A 20,243-nucleotide genomic window follows, 5' to 3' on the forward strand; every position below is an offset into this window, starting at 1 on the left:
GTGGCACAGCAGAAGGCAGGACCATCAGTAGGGCACTGTCCTGTCTCCCCGCTTCTCCAACCTCCCCGTAAGGCAGGACATTGATGGGGAGCAAGCTGCTGCTTGGGCTTTGAAATGAAAGTAACTAGAGCAGGCAAAGACGATCCGCCCCCCCTCCCTCTCCCCACTCTAAGGGGCAAATCAGCACAGGTCAAGGCAGCTCTCCCACTTTACACCAGCTGAGCCTCTGGCCCCAGGTGTCCACCCATCAGAGAGAGGCTGGGATAAAGGGCCTGATCCTGAGACCCAGGAGCGTTGGGGTTGCTCAGAACCCCTTAGACTCAGCGCCTCCGTTGCCCACGCAGCAGAGGACGTACATTTTAATCACCACTAGCAAGGGACAAGTAGGCGAGCGCTGCAGGAGGCGAGCACCTGGCGGGATGACCTGAGTGAATTTCTTTCTGGCCCTAAGCTTGCCATGGCCCTAATCAGCCGCCATACATTTTGCCTCCAGCGTTTTCTCCTGGAGCCCTGCCAAGCCATTAAACAGACCTCACTGGCAGTGCCTGCTGGAAAGGCAGCTAATGCACCACTGATGAGTGGTGGGGGCTGGGAGGGGGGCAGAGCGACGTTCCCAGCTAGGGGGGTGGCCCCCATGCAGACAGACGGAGCTGGAAATCACGGCTACGTGGTGGCTGTTTAGCAGCTGGCGAGAGAGGAAGTTCGTGGGTATCAGTCCGGTGCCCGGAGGGCAGGTGTCTATGCTGCACAAAGCCCCATAGCAACTGGCACTAATTGGCCCCCTTGCTAGCCGCTTCAGCAGAGAAGCCAAGGCCTGACAGCAACGGAGATGGAGCTTGCTCTTAGAGACAGGCTCCCTTCCAGCTCGGGGCTGAGGCCTGCCAAGTGGGTGGTGCATGGGCAGTTTGCCCGGACGCTGTCTGCTCTGTCCCTGCTCGGTGCAGGCAGAAGGCTGCAGAGCTGTCAGCCTGGCCCCCTTCTCCCTGGCACCGCCATCCTCAAACCAGTCGAGGGGCCCGGTTGATCAGGAGAGTGAGTCATGAGCTCGGCCTGCCGAGGCGGGGCAGGATTAGCAGCGCACCAGACCAGCCTCACAGCGTAGCGGTGCCCCTCCTGTGCTCTGGCTCAGCTTACCTGCCGCCCCCCTGCTGACGACCTGCCCCTCCCAGCCACGGCACTAGACAGGTCAGCCCTGCCCAGGGTAACAGAGTCCTATAGACAACGTTCAGGAAAGCACAAAACAGAGGGACCTTGGCAGCGGCCAGGCTCAGCATCCCACCTCCTTCCTTCCAGGCTGGCCCCAGCTGCAACCCACCGGCGGGTACTGGGCTATGGTCAGCCCAGGGGCTGCTTTTCTGGCCTCCCCAGAGAGTTCTGATGTGCCCCCCAGCTGAGCTAAAGGGTGGGAGTCTGTACATGAAATGTGCTCAGAGACACACAGCCTCGGAGATGCCCTCTCTCTGCACCCCTCGCTGGATTCCAGAGCCTGGGCTCCAGCCCAGGACTGACCGTCTGCCCCACCCAAGGGTACGTCTACACTGCCCGACCCGGTGCCGCGGGTCCTTCACTGCAGTGTAGACATACCCTTAGCCTTGGGGGGGGGACTCCTGGGCCCCTGCTCCATTCATCACCCCTGGGAGCATCTCTCTGCTGCCCCCTGCAGTTAGGTGAGGGGATGCAGAGAGACTGAACTCGCTACGCCAACTACCCTCTCGCCTCCCTTCCCGCTAGTGAGCCGTGCTGAGCCGCAGGCCGCCAGGGCTCCGAGAGGAGAGAGGGGTTTGTGAATTCCGTAAGCTGCTCGGGGTGAGCGAGCTCCCATTCCCCCCTAACCTGGGGATCTGAGCAGGGCACGGCAGCCTGGCTGATCTCAACCCCTTTCTCTTCCAGTACATGGGCTGCATTGAAGTGCTGCGCTCCATGAGATCTCTTGACTTTAACACCCGGACGCAGGTTACCAGGTAAGCACCTCCGGGCTCCCTGCCCTGGACTTTCTGGGGTTCCCCCTGATTTCCAGATGAATGCACCAGCTTTCCAGAGATTCAAGGCTGAGAGAGCCTGTGGGATGGGTTCGTCTCCACCTGCCACCTCAGGCGCAGCACAGAGCTTGCAGTCCAGCCAACGGCCTCTCTGACCGCTGGCACCCACACCATGTCATGGCACACAGCACGGGCCCCAAGGAACCCCCTGTCTAACCCCTCGTGCTCACACCGTGCCATAGCACACAGCAGGGGCCTGTCTGACCTGGCTCTCTCTGCCCTCCAGCTGGTCCGTGTTTAGAAGCAGGCGATGTACAGCCACCCTCAAACCAGGCAGCTCACTAGTGTTCTGTGATGCTCGCAGATCCGGACAGGTGGGCCCGAGCCCTCCACACTGTGGGGTCCCCTGATGGGGAGTCTCAGCAGAGAGGTCAAGGACTGAATGGCTCAGGGTGAACACAGGGCAGCGGTGGGCCAGACATGGGGGCCAGACAGCATGGGGGGGGGAGGGCATGGAAGCTGACACTGTTGTCCTGGTCTGGGGGAGATGGCAGGTCTCCAGTCTTCAAGGCTGGCTCCCCTTCCCCGCCCCTCAGCTCCCCCAGACACCCCAGCTGAGAAATCCCCATGTGCCTTCCAAATAAAGGCACCGGCCCGGAGCACACGGGGAAGGTATGTGGGAGGCAGGTTCTGCTGCAGCGGCTGTCTGCAAACCAGACAGGTAGCAAGAGAAACTGGGGGTGGGGGTAGAACTGCAGAGTCTCCCGCCTGCTGATGCAGCGTAGGGCAGCCACAGGCGGATCGATAGGAGGCAGGGGAGGGGGAAGGAGCCTCCAGCGCAGCTTGCCAGTCATGGCTTATTGATGGTCCTGTCCCCACAGCGACGTGGGAGCAGAAGCAGCACGCGCCGGGGAGCAGGGAGAAGGGCGAAGGCGCAGGGGGACACGCATGGAGGCTGCGTTGTGCAGCCCCCGTCCAAGTCCTGGGGATGGGGACCAGGTCCTGGGGAGCCGTCTCCCTCGGGCGCGTGGATTCCATGGGCTTGGGGAGCAGGCTGAGCGTCTCGCGGGGACTCAGGGCCCCGCCGGCTCCGTGTAGCTTCTGCATGTCGGCTGAGCGCCATATTTACCCTACCCCAGGGCCAGGGGACCAGCAAGCAGGACAGACGCTGCAGGCGCCCAAACAATGAGGCTGAGCTGGGCCCCTTAGAAGCTGCCCGAGCGCAGCATCCCCGTGGTCCGGGATCCAGGAGGGAAGGCTCCGGTTTGGGGGGCTCTCACTCAGCTCGCTAACAAAGGATGCCTTGGGAAGTGCCCCCAGCTCTGGGCCGTGGCCGGTGGGCTGCTCAGTGCCAGGCAATGTGCTGCTGAGCCCGAGGCTTCTCCCCCTGGCAACCAGGCCGCCTAGTGCAGCAGCTGCAGGGGGGTGCACAGGGCAGGGGCGTGGACGGATGGTTGTCACATGGCTTTATGCCCTTGCCAGACTGGGCAGTGCCCCATTGGGACGGTGGCCCCAGTGGCACAAATACACCACCTTGATCCCACGCTACCCGCTCCTCCTCGAGCCGGTCACTGGCCCTGGGACACTGGGGAGGGGGTGTCTCTTGGGGAGGGGAGCACTGGCCGATTGACACTCAGAGGGAGGAGCCTGAGCACCAAGCCCCTGGTGTTTAATTATTAAAGCCCTTAGCATGGAGAGAGCCAGAGAGAAAGGGCTGCTGGATGTCAGTGCAGGGTCCCCACAACAATCTTGCCCTCCCCCCCTCTTTCCCAGCCACAGGTGACACGGACCAGCTGCCCCTGCCCCGGCTGTCATTGCAAGGGTCCCTGGTGCAGCCCCCAGGAGGCAGCATTTTAGCAGCAGGGGTGGGGGGCGAGGTTAGATCCCACTGACCCAGTCTTGCCACGGGGGCTGGAGGATTAACCGCAGCCCGCTTGATTCTTTGCTTGCAGGGAAGCCATCAACAGACTGTACGAGGCGGTGCCTGGGGTCAAAGGGGCCTGGAAGAAGAAGGTGGGTAACTGTGCCTCAGTTTCCCCATCTGTAAAACAGGGCTGATGATGCTGACTTAGCTTTGCAGAGCCTGAGCAGACGTGGCTAAGGGTTATTAAGGCAGGTTCAGGTTCTGGGATCTCTCCCCCAGGATCTTCGGCGCACACTCCCCTGGGAGCCCCTTCCCAGCACTGTTGACCTGCGCAGAGTGGTTGTCTGCAGACAGGAAGCTGGACACTTCGCTGACTGTGCCTGGGCTGGTTCAGCTCAGCAGAGTTGCAGAAGCTTCCTGCACTGTCCCCCCAGTGCCCTGTCTGGTTAGCTGAGCGCAGCACCCAGCGTTACCCCAGATGAGGCGATGACCTGCCAGCCCTTTTCTCCTTCCCCAGGCACCCAACAAAGCCCTCTTCTCCATCCTGGGCAAGAACAACCTGCGCTTTGCTGGCATGAGCATCACGGTCAACATCTCCATCGACGGGCTCAACCTCATGATCCCCACCACCCGGCAGGTTAGTGCCCACCCAAGTGCTCCGATCACTCCCCTGGGGCATGGAGGTCTAGGACCAGTTGAGGCAGGGACAGAGACGAGGTCACTTGCACCTCTCCTATCCAGTGGTTGTGGGGACTCATGCAGCCCCTAGCACAGGTTAGAGCAGCCTTGTGACTGCTCTAAGTTGTGCCACTGCTTCTGGGGCCCGGGGCTAAATTCTGCTCTCAACGTCACTGCTGTAAATCCAGCATCATTCCCCCAAATGCAAAGGATCCTCTCCTGGGCGACAGAGAGGCACCCCAACACCTGTCCCTTTACAGGGGTGAGCCCAGCCCCTGGATTGGGGCCCCACCCAACTTGGGGATCAGCATCTCTAGCTCTAGAGGGCGGGTGAGCAGCACCCTTGCTTATTCTCAGAGCACAAGGATAGAACAACTCAGGGTTACACAGGATGGGGAACTAGGGTCAGGGCAGGGATTAGAACTCAGGTGGGCCCAGCTGCCAGTCCTGTGCTCCAACCACTAGGCCATCCTTTGCTCTTGCAATCCCCCATGTTGTTTTGTCCCCTTTAAACTGTCAGGCAAGCCGGTCAGGCTACACAGGGTGGCAACAATCTGGGAGCAGGGGAATTCCTGGGTGCAATCCGAGCAGGGAGGGGACGCTGGCATTTATGAACCAACCACGCTCGCCAGCAGGAGGCAGGCGTGTCCATTCGACGAGCCGCAGCCTACACACCCTAGGCCAGGTGGGGTGGATACAGCCGGCCTAGCTCCCGCCCCACCCCAGCAGCAGAGGAAAGCCAAGACTGTTCCCAGAGCGTTGACTTTCGGCGGGGGCTGGCGACGGGTCAGTCCCCACTCTACGGAGCCGCTGCGCTGAGCGATTTGCGCAGATCTTTAATGCCTGCCTCTGTCTCCTGCAGATCATTGCCAACCACCACATGCAGTCCATCTCCTTCGCCTCGGGGGGAGACACGGTAAGGGCCGCCCTCGGCACGCGGAGATAGAAGAGTCGCTAGCTCCCCGCGGCCCCTCTCCCTTCTGCATCTCCTCCTCCCCCTCCACATCACCCCCTTTCCATCCCTCTCTTCTCTCCCCCCTGCCTCAGTTTCTTTGGCTTCTGGCCATGATCAACAAGCAGCAACAATCACCCTGCCAGTGGACCAGCTTCTGCCTGCTGCAGCCTCAGTCCTGGGCACCGGCAGCGGGGTGGGGGAAGGTTCCCACCTGGCTGGTATTTGACCTGCCTGGCTGGGTTTTTTTTTTATGGCTTTGCCAGAAAAATAATTTAAACTGCCAGGTTTTGTGTGTGGGTTTTTTTTTGGGTCTGAAGCTTTGCAGTGTTCTCACACAACGCTGGGACAGCTCATGTTAAAAGTCCAGCAAAAGATGCTGCCGTGTTCCCACTTCCATGGTTTAAGCGACAACAGAGCCAAATTGTTGCAAATACGGCAGCTGTCCGCCCACCAACACGCACACGCCCCACACGGGTGTGCGAGGAAGGGTTTGAGGCACAGTGAGGAGACCTGCCATGTTTATCAATCTTGTCATAGGTGTCCTCTCTAGATACTATAAGTGGCTGTTGAAGGGGGCGGGCGGGCGTGTGTGTACGCGCATGCTGCGGAGTCGCTTTGTGGTTGGGGTTGTGGCAGGCCTGCTTTGTGGGTGGGAGGTTGCCAGGTTTTTGCATTTCAGAGGTGGTAACCCTAGGCTGGGGAGGAAGAAGGCAACTCCCCACCCCCTCAACTTGTTTCCATGCTGAGAGCTCAGGGGTCCTGCCTGGCCTCTCTCCCTCTCCAGCAGGGTCTCGCAACAGCTCCTACACTCTGAGGAGAGAGCAAAGCAGCAGGGCAAGGCCAGAGATAGCCAGAGAAACGCCTCTCTGGCAGGTTGGTTCGTCCAAGGCTCTCCCACAGAGGAGCATCTACCCCTGTCCACGAAGCAGTGACCTGCCATGCCTGGACTGACCAGAGGGGGGGCGCTGCAGAGGGACACAAGCCGCTTCCTGGCCCCCATGTCCCAAGTGCACTTGTCTGCCAGAACAAACCCCCTTCACAGAGCCTGACCCTGTAATGAGAGTCCATCCCTGCAGGCAACAGGCAATTTGCATCCCCCCCGCTACACACACACTCTCAAGGATTGGGGCCTGGACCCCTGCTTCTTTCACCCCCAAAGCCCAGCCACCCCCTACATGAGTCCTTGCAGCTGCCAGGAGTAGTATGTCCTTTATGTCCTCTTTGGGCTGCAGCCACTAGAGGGCAGTGCTCCCTCAGTCAGCCCCAGGGAGCTGGTTCCTTACAGCACAGGCTGCCCGCTGGGCACGACAGAGGGCAGATTGCCCTGGGGCAATGGGGGGGGGGGGGGAGTCCCAGCACCAGGTAACCCTCGCTGTCTCTGCAGCGCTCCCAGGCCCTCACCAGCCGAGGAGGGAGTGTATCAGACCAGGGACCTACACCCACGTTACCCAGGGAAGGGGGATCTGCCAGCCGGGGGACTGTGGCTCATGCCCCTTCATACCTCAAGCCCCTCTGACCCTTAGCCCACAGGCCAGATCCCAGACCCCAGGAACGATAGCCACAAACCCCTTCCTTCCCTGACTCTCCCTTTCTCTCCAGGACATGACAGACTACGTGGCCTATGTGGCAAAGGATCCCATTAACCAAAGAGGTGAGCGGGGCAGAGCTGGGGGGCAGGGGTGAGAGGACACAGGCGGGTAACAAAGAGGGGTGGTAAGCAAGGCAGGATCAAGGCTAAACAGGAGACCCATACTGGCCAGAAGTATGGAGAAGGGTTCTCCCCCCCGCCACCCACCTCTTGTGCATTTATTGTAACAGGGGAACTCACCGCCGGAGTGTGGCCTTGCAGGGATTCTTCCACTCTGGAGGCTCTTTTCCCCTGGATCTGCCACAGCTTCTCCCAGGGACAGCCCTGCTTCATGAGGTTCTCCTGCCGGCTGCAGCCTGGGCCACAGCTTCCTTCCCCACCTTTCTCTCTCAAGCCTTTTGATGAGGCCCAGGTGTTGGCCATGCAAACACCTGACCCTATTAGTCCCACCTCCTTAGGCTAGGGGGCAGTTGATTATGTCTCAGGCAAGACTGGCCCCATTTCACCTTACAGGGGCCTGTTACCCCCATGGCAGGAAGGGAAGGGAAGGGGCAGAGCAGCTCACGGATGTTCCAGGAGGGATCCATGGTTGTGGGAGCTAATAAAATGTAAGCTGGGTTGGGATTGTCTGTTTTGCTCCGTTCTGCCACTGAAGAGGATGAGGAGGGTGGTGGCGGCGCCCGGTGGGTGAAAAGCTGAGCTGGGTCCAAGCTGGACTCGCTAGACCAGATTCCACCATGTTCACAAAAAATGAACCTCAGCTCTGGACCCACCCTGGTTCTGTGACCCTGAACCCCAGCCTGAAAGGCCTTTGATCTCCCGCTGCCCCCGGCTGGGACGTGGCCCCGGGGAGGCCAGGCTCCCGTTCTGCAAGCGCTGCCATATGTCACCCGGGGGCCTTGGGCCCAGTCCGGATGCCCGGCCTGATGTGTCTGTGTCTCTCCCCCTGCCGGGCAGCCTGCCACATCCTGGAGTGCTGTGACGGGCTGGCTCAGAGCATCATCAACACGGTGGGACAGGCCTTCGAGCTGCGCTTCAAGCAGTATCTGCACAGCCCCCCCAAGGTGGTGGTGCCGCCGGACAGGTAGGGGCGGGGAGAGACACGGGGCCTTTTGGTGCTGCTGGGGGCGGCCTGGCCCTGCACCTTCTTGCTGTATCCTGGGCAGCAATTCCCAGGCATATTCCCAAAGCTTGTCCAGGTGAATGAGGCCTTGCAGCCTCCTACCCCCATGTTCATCCGTCCCTTACGCTGGCATCCCAGCCACTTCCTACTGCCCCCACCAGGTGCTCTCCAGACTCGGGGACGCGGTGCCGTTCACACTGCCGAGCCTCCGCGGAACGGCTTTGCAACCTCCACCTGAGCAGGACCTGAGATGCGTCAAGCCCCCAGCAGGGCTGTTGGTGGAAGAACGGGACCGTCCTCTGCTCGGTGCATTGAGGTGTTACGAGTCTCTGCATCACAAGATACAGGGCCCTGCAGCATGCGCCATACGCCTGTGGCTCTGGGGGCTGAGGTGCCCTGGCTGTGGGTTCTGTCGCAGCTACGGGTGCTAGGCCCAGGGTGCTCTCAGTGCTAGGTGCTACCATGCCCTGCGTGCTCGATCATGAGATGCCCCAGCTCTTGATGCCCTGGGTGCTAGGTGTGGGGATGCTCTGGGTCTGGGCGCTCCAATGGCCTGGGGTGCTAGGTCCCGGGACGCCAGAGCTCGGAGTGTAGAGTCGCCGTGGTTCTGGAGTCTAACCACATTCCCTAACTCCTGTATCCTCTGTCGCACAGGGTAATGGGGGCCGAGGAATCCGCGTGGGGCGACGAAGAGGAGACGGCCGAACACGATTACTACAACAGCATCCCGGGGAAGGAGCCTCCCCTGGGGGGACTCGTCGACTCCCGGCTCAGGCACGGGACGTTGCTGGGCCACGTGCACTCCCAGCCCTCCTGCGCCGGTCACTTCAGCCAGGTGAATCCTGCAGTCAGCACGCTTGGCTGTACATCTGCCCCAATTCCCCCCAGCCCTACAACCTCCCCACCCCACGGCTGCACCCACAACCTCCTGTGTTGAATCGAGCCTTTTCCCGTGATGCTGACAGCTGGAAACCAAACCTGGTTCTTGTCCCCATAGAGGACTCCTGCAGTGAGTGCCTGGTGCGGGGCCAGCCTGGAGCTTCTCTGGAATAGCCTCTGGGGTCAGGGATGGAGGTTGGTCCATCAGGGAGAGCCCCATACAGGGAGAGCCTGTGGGGCTTGGGGGTCCCGTTGTCCAGCAGTAAAGTCTGTCACAGCCTCTGAAGGCTGCGTGGGATTTTACCAAAAGCTCCAGCCATTGAGTCATTGGTTCATTGCCAGAAGGGACCATTCGATCCTCTGCACATCACAGGCCGTAAACCCCCAGATGAATGTGCTGCAGCCGTCAGAAGACTAAACAATGGTGTGCAACAGGCAAAGAACAGGAGGGATGGAGGTGCACCATGGCCCCTGCATTGGCAGTCACTAAACCCCCTGATCTCTCACAGGCTGTGTTACCCCGTTACACAGAGGAGGGAGCTGAAGCGTGCGGGGGTGAAGTGACTCACCGCAAGCGTGGCTAGAGCTGGGTTTAGCACGAAGGGATTTGTGGATCTCCGACCCACATGCTTGGAGACTGCACTGCCACTGCAGGGGCTCCGCGGGGGGACCTGCTGCACACTTCCATGAGCTGTGACCTCCAGGCTGTGTGTCTGGGCCTAGCAACTTTCTCCATTTGCCAGCAAGGGATGGAGGCCCTGAGGAGGCAGCGAGCAAAGCTGGGGTATCAGCTGTCCTCACACCTCCACCTAATGCATCTCCCTGTCCACTGCCTGGGTCTCCAGATCACATGCCCACGTGTGGAGGGGAAACAAACCTCCTGCATCATGTGTGGGGCATGGACCGAGGTCTGATTCTTCTGCTTCACAGGTTGGATTTCCTGCCAGAAGAGACCAGAACAGCCACCCGGGCTCCCACTGGGACGGCGACGCTCCCGGTACGTGCTGCAGCTCGAAGGCGTCATTTAACCCAGGGACTCGCGTCCCTGCGGGTACTGGAATGCATGGCCCAAGGACTCGCAAATGCCTGTGGTGGGACCCTCGGAGATGGGCATCACTGTCCCTAGCTGCCCGGTTACGAGAAAACTAGCTGAGAACGATGCATGGAGCAGCTGCTTGGAGCGACGCCCCTTTTGCAAACCTGATTCTTTGGCATGAGTCACACGGCCTGGCACGTCAGCTGATCCTTCCGCATCATCACCACATGGACTCCAGGGAGAACAGTCAGGGAGTGGGGGTGTTTCTGGTCACCAATGAGCTTGTCCCCGAGTCTCCCCTGGATGGTACAGCAGCTGCTCCCATCAGAGACGATGTAGGAAGCTTGGTCGCCTGCTCCTCCCCTAGCGGGTCAGGGTGAAAGGGCCCAAACCGGGGAGGTGAAAGGACCCGGGGGAAGGTCAGATCGGTGTAGGAGTGTGTGGCCAAGGAGAGGACAATCCTAAAGGGACAAGCAATGAGGTGAAATGCAGCAGAGGGACGTTCAGGCCGCACAGAGCAAGGAGAGCTTCCGAGCAGGGAGGAGTGTGTGGGGTGGAAATCACCTCCCCAGAGAAGCGGTGGCGGCCCCCATTGGTACAGCTGGACAAGACACCAGAGGATAGAGCATAGGGAGAGATCCTAGCATGGGCGGTAGGTACCGTAGCTGAGGGAGGCTGTGTCTCCCCAAACAGCCAGGCCCAGCTCTCCCCTCCTACTTTCTGCTCTGCGTGCGGCTCCAGCCCCCCAGTGCTGGCCCTGGGACTGTGCTGCCCACCTTCCCGGCACTCCGGGGGGCTAGCCGGGGTGGAGGCTGGTGGCTGCAGTGAGGGGGGGCTTTGGGCTCCAGCAGGCAGTCGAGGCCTCAGGCAGAAGGGGCAGGGCTGGGGGCTAGCCTCCCTCAGCCGGCGGTTCATGGATCCTGGGGTGGCAGGCCTGGCTCCTGTGGTTCCTTTGCACAGAGCCTGCCGGCGCTCACTGCAGGGCACGGTTGTGTCTTCCAGGCCAGTCCTGCGACGGCTACCTCCAGGCAGACAGCCAGCCCCTCGGATGCCGTGACTACGAGGAGCACATGTACGTCAACACGCAGTGCCTGGACGGCTGGGAGCACGAGGCGAGCCCCCCCAAGGATCTCTTTGACATGAGTAAGACAGCGGCCTTGCTCGGCGTGAAGGGTGGGGGGAAGGTGCAGCAAGCCGTCAGGATTGCGGAAAGCCATGATCTCAGGCCCTGCTTTCCTCCCACTCCGGTGCAGGAGAGGAATCAGGTTCTCAGGAGGTGGCCAGACCTGAGCTTGCTTAGCTTGCATGCTCACAGCTCGAGGTTCACCCTGCAGCCAGACCTGTCTGCTAGGAGCACCCGCCAGCAGGCTCTGTGTCCTGTCTGCATTTGAGAGGGGCGTTTTGTCCCCTGGTGTCAGGTGCTCCATGCAGCAGCCATGCGCTTGGCCCGTCCAGGCAGCAGGCTGACGCCCACGTCACACATGCCCTGCTGGGGGGCAGAGAGATTCCACTCACAGCTCAGCGATGAACTTTCCCTTCCCTGCGTGAGGGGAGCTGCAGCGCCCGCCTGGCTGCCTTGTGAAAAGGTAGCATGCGAAGACCCCCGGGGCCATTCAGCCTGGGGGAGATGAATGCTTCTCGGGGTCATCCAGCCCCACAAGCTGGTGTGGGGTCAGAGAGTTAGGCCAGCCAGCTCCTGGCAATGTCAAAGAGACGCCTGGGGCCTTCACCAAATGTCTCTGCTGTCAACAGTGCTGTCGCCATCTGGCACGTGTTTAACGCTGCCCTCTCCTGGCTGTAGTCGGTATTGCTCAGCTAGGAGTCCTAGACTCTGTACTGCTCATGGGACTCCAGTGGTAGGTGCCCGTGCTTTTGAATCAGAAGCCCCGTTCTACTCCTGTTTTAGCCTTGCGGCCTCAATATGCAGCAGAGCGACAGCCTAGGGAGCCAGGGATTCGTTACTGTACCCTGCTCTCTCCTGAGCTCAGATCCCTCAACAGACCGAAATGAATTTACCCTCCACAGCCCTGTAAGGAGCAGGGACGCCTGTGTGACCCCATTTCACAGGTGAGGAGGCTGATTGCACAAATAGAGCCCAGGACTCCTGCCCCTTCCCTGCAAGGCCCCCGGCCCCTATGCTGAAGGGAGAGGCAGCAGCCTGCAGACTTGGGGTCCAAGTGGGAGCCAGCCCTGAGTGCATCCAGCTGAAAATTCACATCGTCCCAAGGAGCTACAGACCCTGCGCTGCCCCTGGGGCTTGGCCAGCGCTCGTCGCTCCAACCCTGTCAGTGAGCAGCTCCCGTTTCCAGCCAGGAGCCGAAAGACACGAACCAACCCCACCCCCCACCAAGCGACGGCTAAGGAAGGAAAAAGGGCTCCACATCTTTGCTGAGGGTGACACCGCTGAGCAGCCGTGGACTGAATGGCCGGGGCCGCGGCAGCGCTGAATGCGAGATGCAAAAAGCGACTCGCCCTCCGCCACGTCCTGGTGCCCTGCTGGATGTGGGCGAGCATGGGAGAGGGGCCGGGGATTTGTTTAGCCAGCGCCCCCTCGGCTGGCATGCCCAGAAAACACAGGAACAGGCTTCTGCCTTTCACAGGGGCTTGGCGGTATCACTAGCATCCAACTTCAGTAATGCACCAACGGGTGACTGGCTGGCCATTTCACCCCTGCCTGGAGCCCTCATCTCTGGAGGGGCTGAGCATCTCATCAGCGTTAGCCTCCTAACCCCCCATCAGAGGCAGGGCAGGGCTATTACCCCCGTTACAAATGAGAACTGAAGTCGAGAGATGGAGAACCACGGGCCCCGGAGGGAAAACAGGGTCTCAAGCCTAGATCTCCAGAGTGCTAGGTTCACACGGAACCACTGGGCCGTCCTTCCACTGCGGGGCAGCCCCTCCCTGCAGTGAGTCTCTGAGTCCGGGGCAGCTGATTCGGGCTCGCCCTACGGGGCTAGAAATAGCAGGGTAGCCACGGCTCAAGCCCGGGCTCTGAGGCCCACCCGCTACACCGGGTTTCAGCTGCAGCCCAATGTCTGCGGGGCTATTTTGAGCCCTGTGAACCTGAGTCTGTTGAGATCGTGGCTGCGGGTCGGGTTGGCATTTTTTTGCAGTGTAGACGCACCCACAGTCAGGCCCGGGCTTCACCCTCCTGCTGAACCGGGGCTCGTCGCGCTGGGCTGTTCGTCCCTTTGCGGCATTTCACCTCGTCGCTTTGGGTGGGCCGAGGTGGTGATTTCCAGGGGTTTAGCCACGCTCCAGAGCCCGGTTCCTCCGACGCAAGGAGGGGAGACTCCTTCTCTGTCCCAGGAAAGCCCAGCAAACCACTGCACTGCGCACGCGTCTCCTTGGAGCAAGGAGGAGAGACCACAGCACACGTGGCAGACGTTACCCGTGTCACCCAGTGCCCCACTGGAAGGTGCTCAGAGGCTGCGGTGACGGGCACGGTGTAAGAACCGCACTAGAACACAATCGTGGGAGTTGCCTCTGGGCCTTGGCTCGAGGCCTTTAAATGAGCCGGCCCCAGGTCCAGCAACGGGGCAATTCTTCCCAGACCCAGCTGGCAGTAGGTCTGGGGACTGGGGGCCCTGTGATGTGATCCCGGCTAGGGTAGCTGCCAGGCCCTGTCCCCTCCTTGCTTTATATTCCTGGCTTCTTGCAGGGCCTTTCGAAGACGCCCTAAAGCTGCACGAGTCCACGGTGGCTGGTGGGGCCAGCCCTCCCCCTGAGGACCAGTGGCCCAGCCCGCCCACCCGGAAGGCTCCCATCGCCCCCACGGAAGAGCAGCTGAAACGGGAGCCCTGGTACCACGGGAAGATGAGCCGGCGAGACGCCGAGAAGCTGCTGCAGATGGACGGGGACTTCCTGGTGAGGGACAGCATCACCAACCCCGGGCAGTACGTCCTGACGGGCATGAACAGCGGGCAGCCCAAGCACCTCCTGCTGGTGGATCCCGAGGGCGTGGTAAGGACCGGGCTGGGCTCCCCAAACTCAGCCCGAATGTCCTGGATGGGCACCCCACCCCGCTTAGCCCCACCAGCCTCCTCTCTGGGGGGAGCGACACCCACCCCCTTCCCTGTTATGTTGCTCCAGGTGAGGACCAAGGACGTCCTGTTCGAGAGCATCAGCCACCTGATCAACTACCACCTGCAGAACGAGCAGCCCATCGTGGCAGCGGAGAGCGAGCTGCACCTGAGGCAGGTGGTGAAGAGGAAGCAGTGACGGCTGGGTGCGTCCCCCCGGCGGGGGCCTACGGGGGGCAAGCAGGAACCCAGGGGGCCTGATTCTCTCCTGCCCTCGCCCCAGTCAGAGCAGTGGGGAATCGGCCGCCCCCTCTCTCCTCTGTGGGGGTGACTCAGTGGGGACAGGCCCGGTATCCACAGCCTCTTGGGCTGGGCTAATGGGGGTCGCTGGGAGTGAGACGCCCCCTGAGCATGCTGGGCCCCTGATGCTGTGATCCCTGACAGAATCTCCCTTCTCTCTGGCCCAGAGCCCCCCGGGGACCTGGCTCTGTACCCCGAGTGCCTGCCCAAGGAGGAGAGGGGGGCCAGGTGAAAAAGCAAGTGGATGCCACAGACAGCCCCCCCGCACCTTCCCTAAGCAGCACCCACAGCCCCCTCTGCTCCTCCTCTTCCTTCACCCAGTGACACAGTCACCCTCTCTCTTTCGCCAGGGGACTGTTTTCCCTTCCCTCCCGAACGGCTTCCTCTTTCCCTCTCTCCTCCACTTGCGGCCACGCTCCCCCCTTCTCTCCCCCTCCTCTGGACTCCCGCCACCTTCCCTCTTGCCCATGGATGGCTGTCACTCGCCTACAGGCGGCCACCTGCGCCCGTGTCTCTTCGGTGGACCCCTGCCCATTTGTGTTCTCTCTCCCACCTCCACCAGTGGAGTGCTGTCACATCCCCCCTCTCTCCTCTAGCCCTGTGCCATCTTCCCTCTCTTTCTCTCTCCTACAGACTTGCTACATCCCCTCTTTCCCTCTTAGCTGCAGGCTGCTGCCACAACCCACGCCGACTTTTTCACTCTTCCTCCTGTCCCGGGATGGAGGCGATGTATTTATTCTACACGTGCCGATGAAACTCCGACTGGGACGTTAGCACGGCTCTCCCCACCATCCCCAGCAAGGAGCCCGGAGGACACAAACGGAGCTCAGCTCTTTGCTGCGTACGTCCCACCAGGAGCACACATACAACAGATCAAACCTACCCCCGACTTCTTAGACTAGTAGTTAATTAAAGCAAATGAATTGTGAGCAGGGAGCCGTGCTCGGGAGCTGCTTGTAACCCCGCCTGGGCCTGGACTGTGGTCTACTGCCTAAGCGTGGCGCTGGGTGCCAGGACACCTGAGCTCTTTGCCTCCACCTCTGCTGCTGACTGGCTGGGTGACCGTGGGCAAGTTGCTTCGCCGCTCTGTGCCTCAGTTTCCCCATCTGTAAAATGGGGAGGATGATATTGACCTACCTACCTCGCAGGGGGTGCTGTGGGGAGGAGTTAGCTAAAGCTGGTGTGGCCTTCTTAGTGCTAAATAGCATCCAGCTCAGCGGTTAGGTTTAGTCACTGCTAGAGACCATCAGAGGGGTAGGGAACCCCCTTTGGAGGTATAATTGGGTGTGTCAGGAGGTGTCAGAAGCACAAGGCCCCATTCCCGTCTGCAAGGAGAATAGGAGCCTCTTCCCCATCTCACAAAACCTCCCAAGCCAACCCATTACGCTAACAGCTGCTTAGACTCCACTTTGCAGCCATGAGGGGACAATCTTGTAATTACGTTATCTGGCTGAGATGGCCCGTCATTAGAGAAACAACGTCAGATCTTATCAGCACTCTGCTTATTGAATCAGGACCGGAAGACAGAGGTTTGGACCTTGGGAGAGAGGACAAAGAGCGACACAAGGGAGGGTTTGGCCGTCCCACCGCTGGGACGCATCTCTCCTCCTGCACAGCTACCCAGGAGGTGACTGGGTGTCCACTTGGCTTCTGCCATGCTTCAGAGCCTCAGCCAGGCTCCTAGTACCTAGCCTGAGTCATGGCACTGCCCCTCCGCTCTGGCTGGGGTAGCCAGGTGCCTGCTTCCTTTGGATGGTGGAAGATGGGACCTTCCCCAGAGCCTAAGCGTTGGAGACTCACCAAGCACCTGCTATGCAAAGCTCACAGCTCCTCCTAGGCCACCTGCTCCCAAGTGGCATCGGTGCAGGAGATGCCAGAGTCCTCTTCCAGCAGGGGTCCCTACTCTTTGGAAGCTCCCATCTCCTCCAGTCCCACCCCAGAATGGAAAGGTACCTTCTCCAGCAAGGTGGGTCTTGCTCTTCTCAGGCACACGGGTCCGTGTCACTTTGTAGCGGGATTTTACAGGTTACTGGGCGCTGAGCATCCATCAGCTGGGACCCACGGTGAGATGTCCACTGAACGGCTGCAGCCTTTTAAACGCTACACAGCGATTGTCTCTCCAGCGCGCCGGCATTCGGGGGAGCGTCTGACACGCAGCGAGGGGTTCGCTGGTTTGAATACGTTTCTAATTAAATGTGGAAATGATCAAACGGCCTGAGCGTGATCTTGCCTCTGCTTGACAGGCCCCGGCGCAGCATGCGCCCTGGGGGAAGAGATGAACAGAGCCATCTGCCTCCGCTCTGGTGTGGGACAGCTGGTGCTCGTTGCAAACAGCTGCTCAGGTGAAAGCAGGCCATGACCGGTCACCCCTGGCTCCTGTGCCACCGTGGGGCGACTTTCACGTACTCTCCCATGATCCTCCACCTGGTCCAGACACCGAAGTTACCTAATGGCAGCATAAGCTCCCGAGTGGTTGGTCCCTATGGCCCGTTCTGTCCTTGGCCTCCTTGCCAACAGGGGGTTGGGAGGCGCATCCCTCAAGGCAGCCCTACCAGGGATTGAACCGGGGTCCTCCAGAAGTACAGGCCTGAGCAGCTACAGCTTGAACTAACAGGCTGTAAGAGACTCGTATGCTCTGCAGATCAGGCACCGCGGGGTACACGCAACACACGGGGTTTCACGTGCTGGGTCCTCCAGACAACCTAGCCAAGCAGACACTTCGTTTGTAACGCCCCCCAGAATTCCACTCCCCTCCCACCCCCCTACACGCTCCCGAGCACCTGATTTCTAAAGGGGCTTCCGGCAGATTGAGCCCAGCACCTGTCCTCGCCTCCTTGATCCTGCGATCCACGCTGGGCATTGCTGAAATTAAGAGGGAGCCCCCCCCCCCGTTGGAATCCAGGTTTGGATTCTCACTGGAGCTGGGGGTGCCTAGACCTATGGAGGGGGCTCGGACCCATTAGAGATTGCTCAGCTGTGACATCTGCAGCTGGATCCAGGGTTTGAGCTCGGCCCAGGACAGATAATAGGGAGGCGCTGTGGATTTCAGACCACTACCCGGGCTCAGATTCTCAGAGGCGCAGCCCCATTGACAACCTCGGAGTGTTTGGATCTAAGGTGGAAGGAGTGAGCTCCGGGCCATCGGCAGGGACATGGGAGCTTGGTCATGTCCCGTGCATTTGTTAATGTTTGTATTGTGGCAGCCCCGGGCCTGGAGCGGGACCCCATCGTGCTAGAACAATTCCTGCCCCACAGAGCTTGCAGGCAGGATTGGTCCCTGCTATATATTATCCAGCCGCTAGATCTGGTTTAGATTTAAAGGACTCAGTTCAGGGGGCTTCTACTCCTCCCCTTGGGAGATGCTTCTGCTGCTGAACACGCGGCACCGTTATTACAGCTGCGTCCACCTGCCCACGCCCCACATTGCTACTGGCACTCCATGGCAGCCTCGGTCTAGCACCCAGAGCTTGGCTGAGCCAGAGACAGCAATCCACCCTCTTGCCCCAGGAGTGGGGGGGATCCATGGGCTGCCTGTCCTGTGCCCGTCCTGTTGATCTCAGAGGGCAGTTGGATCAAGGTGGAGCCTCTCCCGGGGGTGCCCACACCTCCCCCAGGGTGGCACTTCCCTGTCCCTGGCTGGCGGGGGAGTCAGGATGTTCCCCCACTAAGCCCTGTCGTCCAATTACTTTCTTCCTCCTCCGGCATGCTACAGCTCCGTTATTTTCCCTCCTGCTGCCTTCTTGGCGGGGAACGAGAAGGGAGAACTACTGGGATCTGGGTTCAAGATTTGCCACCCGGGTGCTTCCCAGTCCAGGTCTCTCTCCCTCTCATTGTGTGGCGCCTGAGCCGCCACCTGCTGTTTTTGCAGACTCGGAGCTGCCACTCATCACAAGTTGATGAACACTCCCATTCAAATGGGAATGAAAACCCAGCAGAGGTGCCCGCCTTGAGGCTCTTTTCTAAGCAGAATGACCCCACAAAAGGAGCGAAGCTCAAATGAACAGAGGCAGAAAAGGCCCGGTGGATCTTGTGCTGCCCAACGCTCCTACAGGCGGGTAGTGCCAGGTGGCTGTTGATCAGGGAAATCGGGGGCATGCTGCCAAAGCAACGCAAGTACATCTGAATCCCCCTCCCTCCACTCCCCCTCATCTATCGCTGCATCCCGATGAACTTTTAGGCCCTGATTTTCAAAGCTTTTGACCAGTCTCCTGGGTCTAGTTCATTGCAAACTGCAGGCAGCATTTGGAGCACCAGGCCGATCAGCTGATGAGAGAAAGGATGGGTGTAGTGAAGGAGAGCTGAGTGCTATGCCCAGCTCTGCTACTGACCCCCTTTAAGGCCTTGGCCCTGTCACTTTATCTCTCTGTGCCTCTTCCTCATTGACCAAAGGGGGCTAATAATACTCCCTTTAATACAAATTATAACAACAACAAGAGCTACCTGAATGCAGAATCGCAAGCTGCTTCTGAAGAAACCCCTCACTTTGTTTTACCATGTGTGGGGAGAGGACTCCCCCAGGCCGGGGACACTGAGTCAATAAAACACCCTTTGGGCAGGTGTCCGGTGCTCAGCAGACCTAGATATTACAAGAGTCAATGAATAACTAACTAACTAAAACCCTGTAACGAACAGGTAATTTTCCACCGATGGCTGAATACAAGCAGGGACGAGCCGTTTCCATTGCGGGTTCTATTTTTTGCAGTATCGTAATGCGTCTGCAGAGATAATTGCATCGTCCCTCTATAGCAGAGGCATGAAAAGGCTGCTAGAGCCGCACTTTCTTCTGTCACCGCTGGAAAGAAAGCCTCTGCCTTATACCAATTACCGCTGGGTCTGCACAGCACAGACCTTTCGACTTCTAGGGATGCTGTGATCCGATGCTTCAGAGAGGTTTTTTTTTTAAAGGGATTAATTGCTTCACAATAAGCCTGCCTCTGCCAGGGTTATTCTGCCTCCATCTGTGTAACCCATGTCAGCTTGGGAAGGAGTAACGAAGAGGGTTAGTGGGATATGTTGGAGATGAAGAAGCACCTTCAAGTGTGGTCGCTTAGATGCTTCTCTCAGCTCTGCCAAGCCAGGCTTCAAACCTCAGGAGAGAGAACCTCTTACTTGTAGCATTTCAATAATCCAGTGTCCAATCCTGGTTTGGTCTGTCTGATCCCTTTTTTGTTGTTGTTTTGCGGGGGCCATCACTGAAGCTGCGTGGCCTGTGTGTTTGAAGCCTGGGACCATGACACCGTGGCACACGCCTGCCGGGGTTTTGCTGCTCTGTTGCGAAACTGACAGAGAAGCAGAGAACTAAGGATCTGCTCGAAATAAAGCAGATTTCTTTATTTGTCCCGAAAAGGGTTTTGGGGACTTATGACTCTGCTTTTTATTTTACAGACATGGACGAACTGGCTCTGTTTTTCTAGCCCCTGTAGTTCCCATGTGAGGGCACCTAGGTCATCAATGAGGATCCAGCACTGCTAAGGGTCCGATCCCCAGGGAGGCTCTGGATCAGGCCCTACAAGCTGATGAAATAACTTAAGAAAACTCTGATGGCACCGTAGGGAAATTAGCTCCCTTCGTGTTGTGCAGCAGGTCAGACTAGATGATCATAGTGGTTGTCACCATCTATGAATCACGTAGCCATATTTCAGGGAAAGATGTACCTAAATTCTTCAGCAGCATCCCTGGATTCAGCAGCGCCCCTGATGAGACAGACAGGAAATCCTGTGGCAGCCTTAATTCAATGAAAAAAATGGGGGCTTTTATGGAGTTAAACATGAACCTGAATAATGCAATCGAGGCAGCAGCCTCAGGAGTACTTTGCTATT

The 20,243-nt window shown here is 59.3% G+C and overlaps 1 protein-coding gene across 3 annotated transcripts in view; it reads left to right on the forward strand.

The window, feature by feature from the left end:
• SHC2 (SHC adaptor protein 2) overlaps positions 1–16,580 on the forward strand; it is a 30,185-nt gene extending 13,605 nt beyond the window's left edge. For 2 of the 3 annotated variants that reach the window (XM_039516166.1, XM_039516164.1), the window contains 12 exons: positions 1,891–1,961; positions 3,932–3,992; positions 4,361–4,480; positions 5,384–5,437; positions 7,076–7,127; positions 8,022–8,148; positions 8,842–9,022; positions 9,997–10,063; positions 11,105–11,245; positions 13,764–14,065; positions 14,195–14,330; positions 15,087–16,580. In XM_039516166.1, coding sequence (XP_039372100.1) covers positions 1,891–1,961; positions 3,932–3,992; positions 4,361–4,480; positions 5,384–5,437; positions 7,076–7,127; positions 8,022–8,148; positions 8,842–9,022; positions 9,997–10,063; positions 11,105–11,245; positions 13,764–14,065; positions 14,195–14,323 — 1,305 coding nt within the window. In that variant the 3' untranslated portion in view covers positions 14,324–14,330; positions 15,087–16,580. Of the gene's footprint in view, positions 1–1,890; positions 1,962–3,931; positions 3,993–4,360; positions 4,481–5,383; positions 5,438–7,075; positions 7,128–8,021; positions 8,149–8,841; positions 9,023–9,996; positions 10,064–11,104; positions 11,246–13,763; positions 14,066–14,194; positions 14,331–15,057 lie in introns of all 3 variants that reach the window. The other variant, XM_039516165.1, reaches the window with a different exon arrangement.
• The last annotated feature ends 3,663 nt before the right edge of the window (positions 16,581–20,243 follow it).

The sequence above is a fragment of the Mauremys reevesii genome, linkage group 26, assembly GCF_016161935.1.
Source record: "Mauremys reevesii isolate NIE-2019 linkage group 26, ASM1616193v1, whole genome shotgun sequence".
NCBI lineage: Eukaryota > Metazoa > Chordata > Testudines > Geoemydidae > Mauremys > Mauremys reevesii.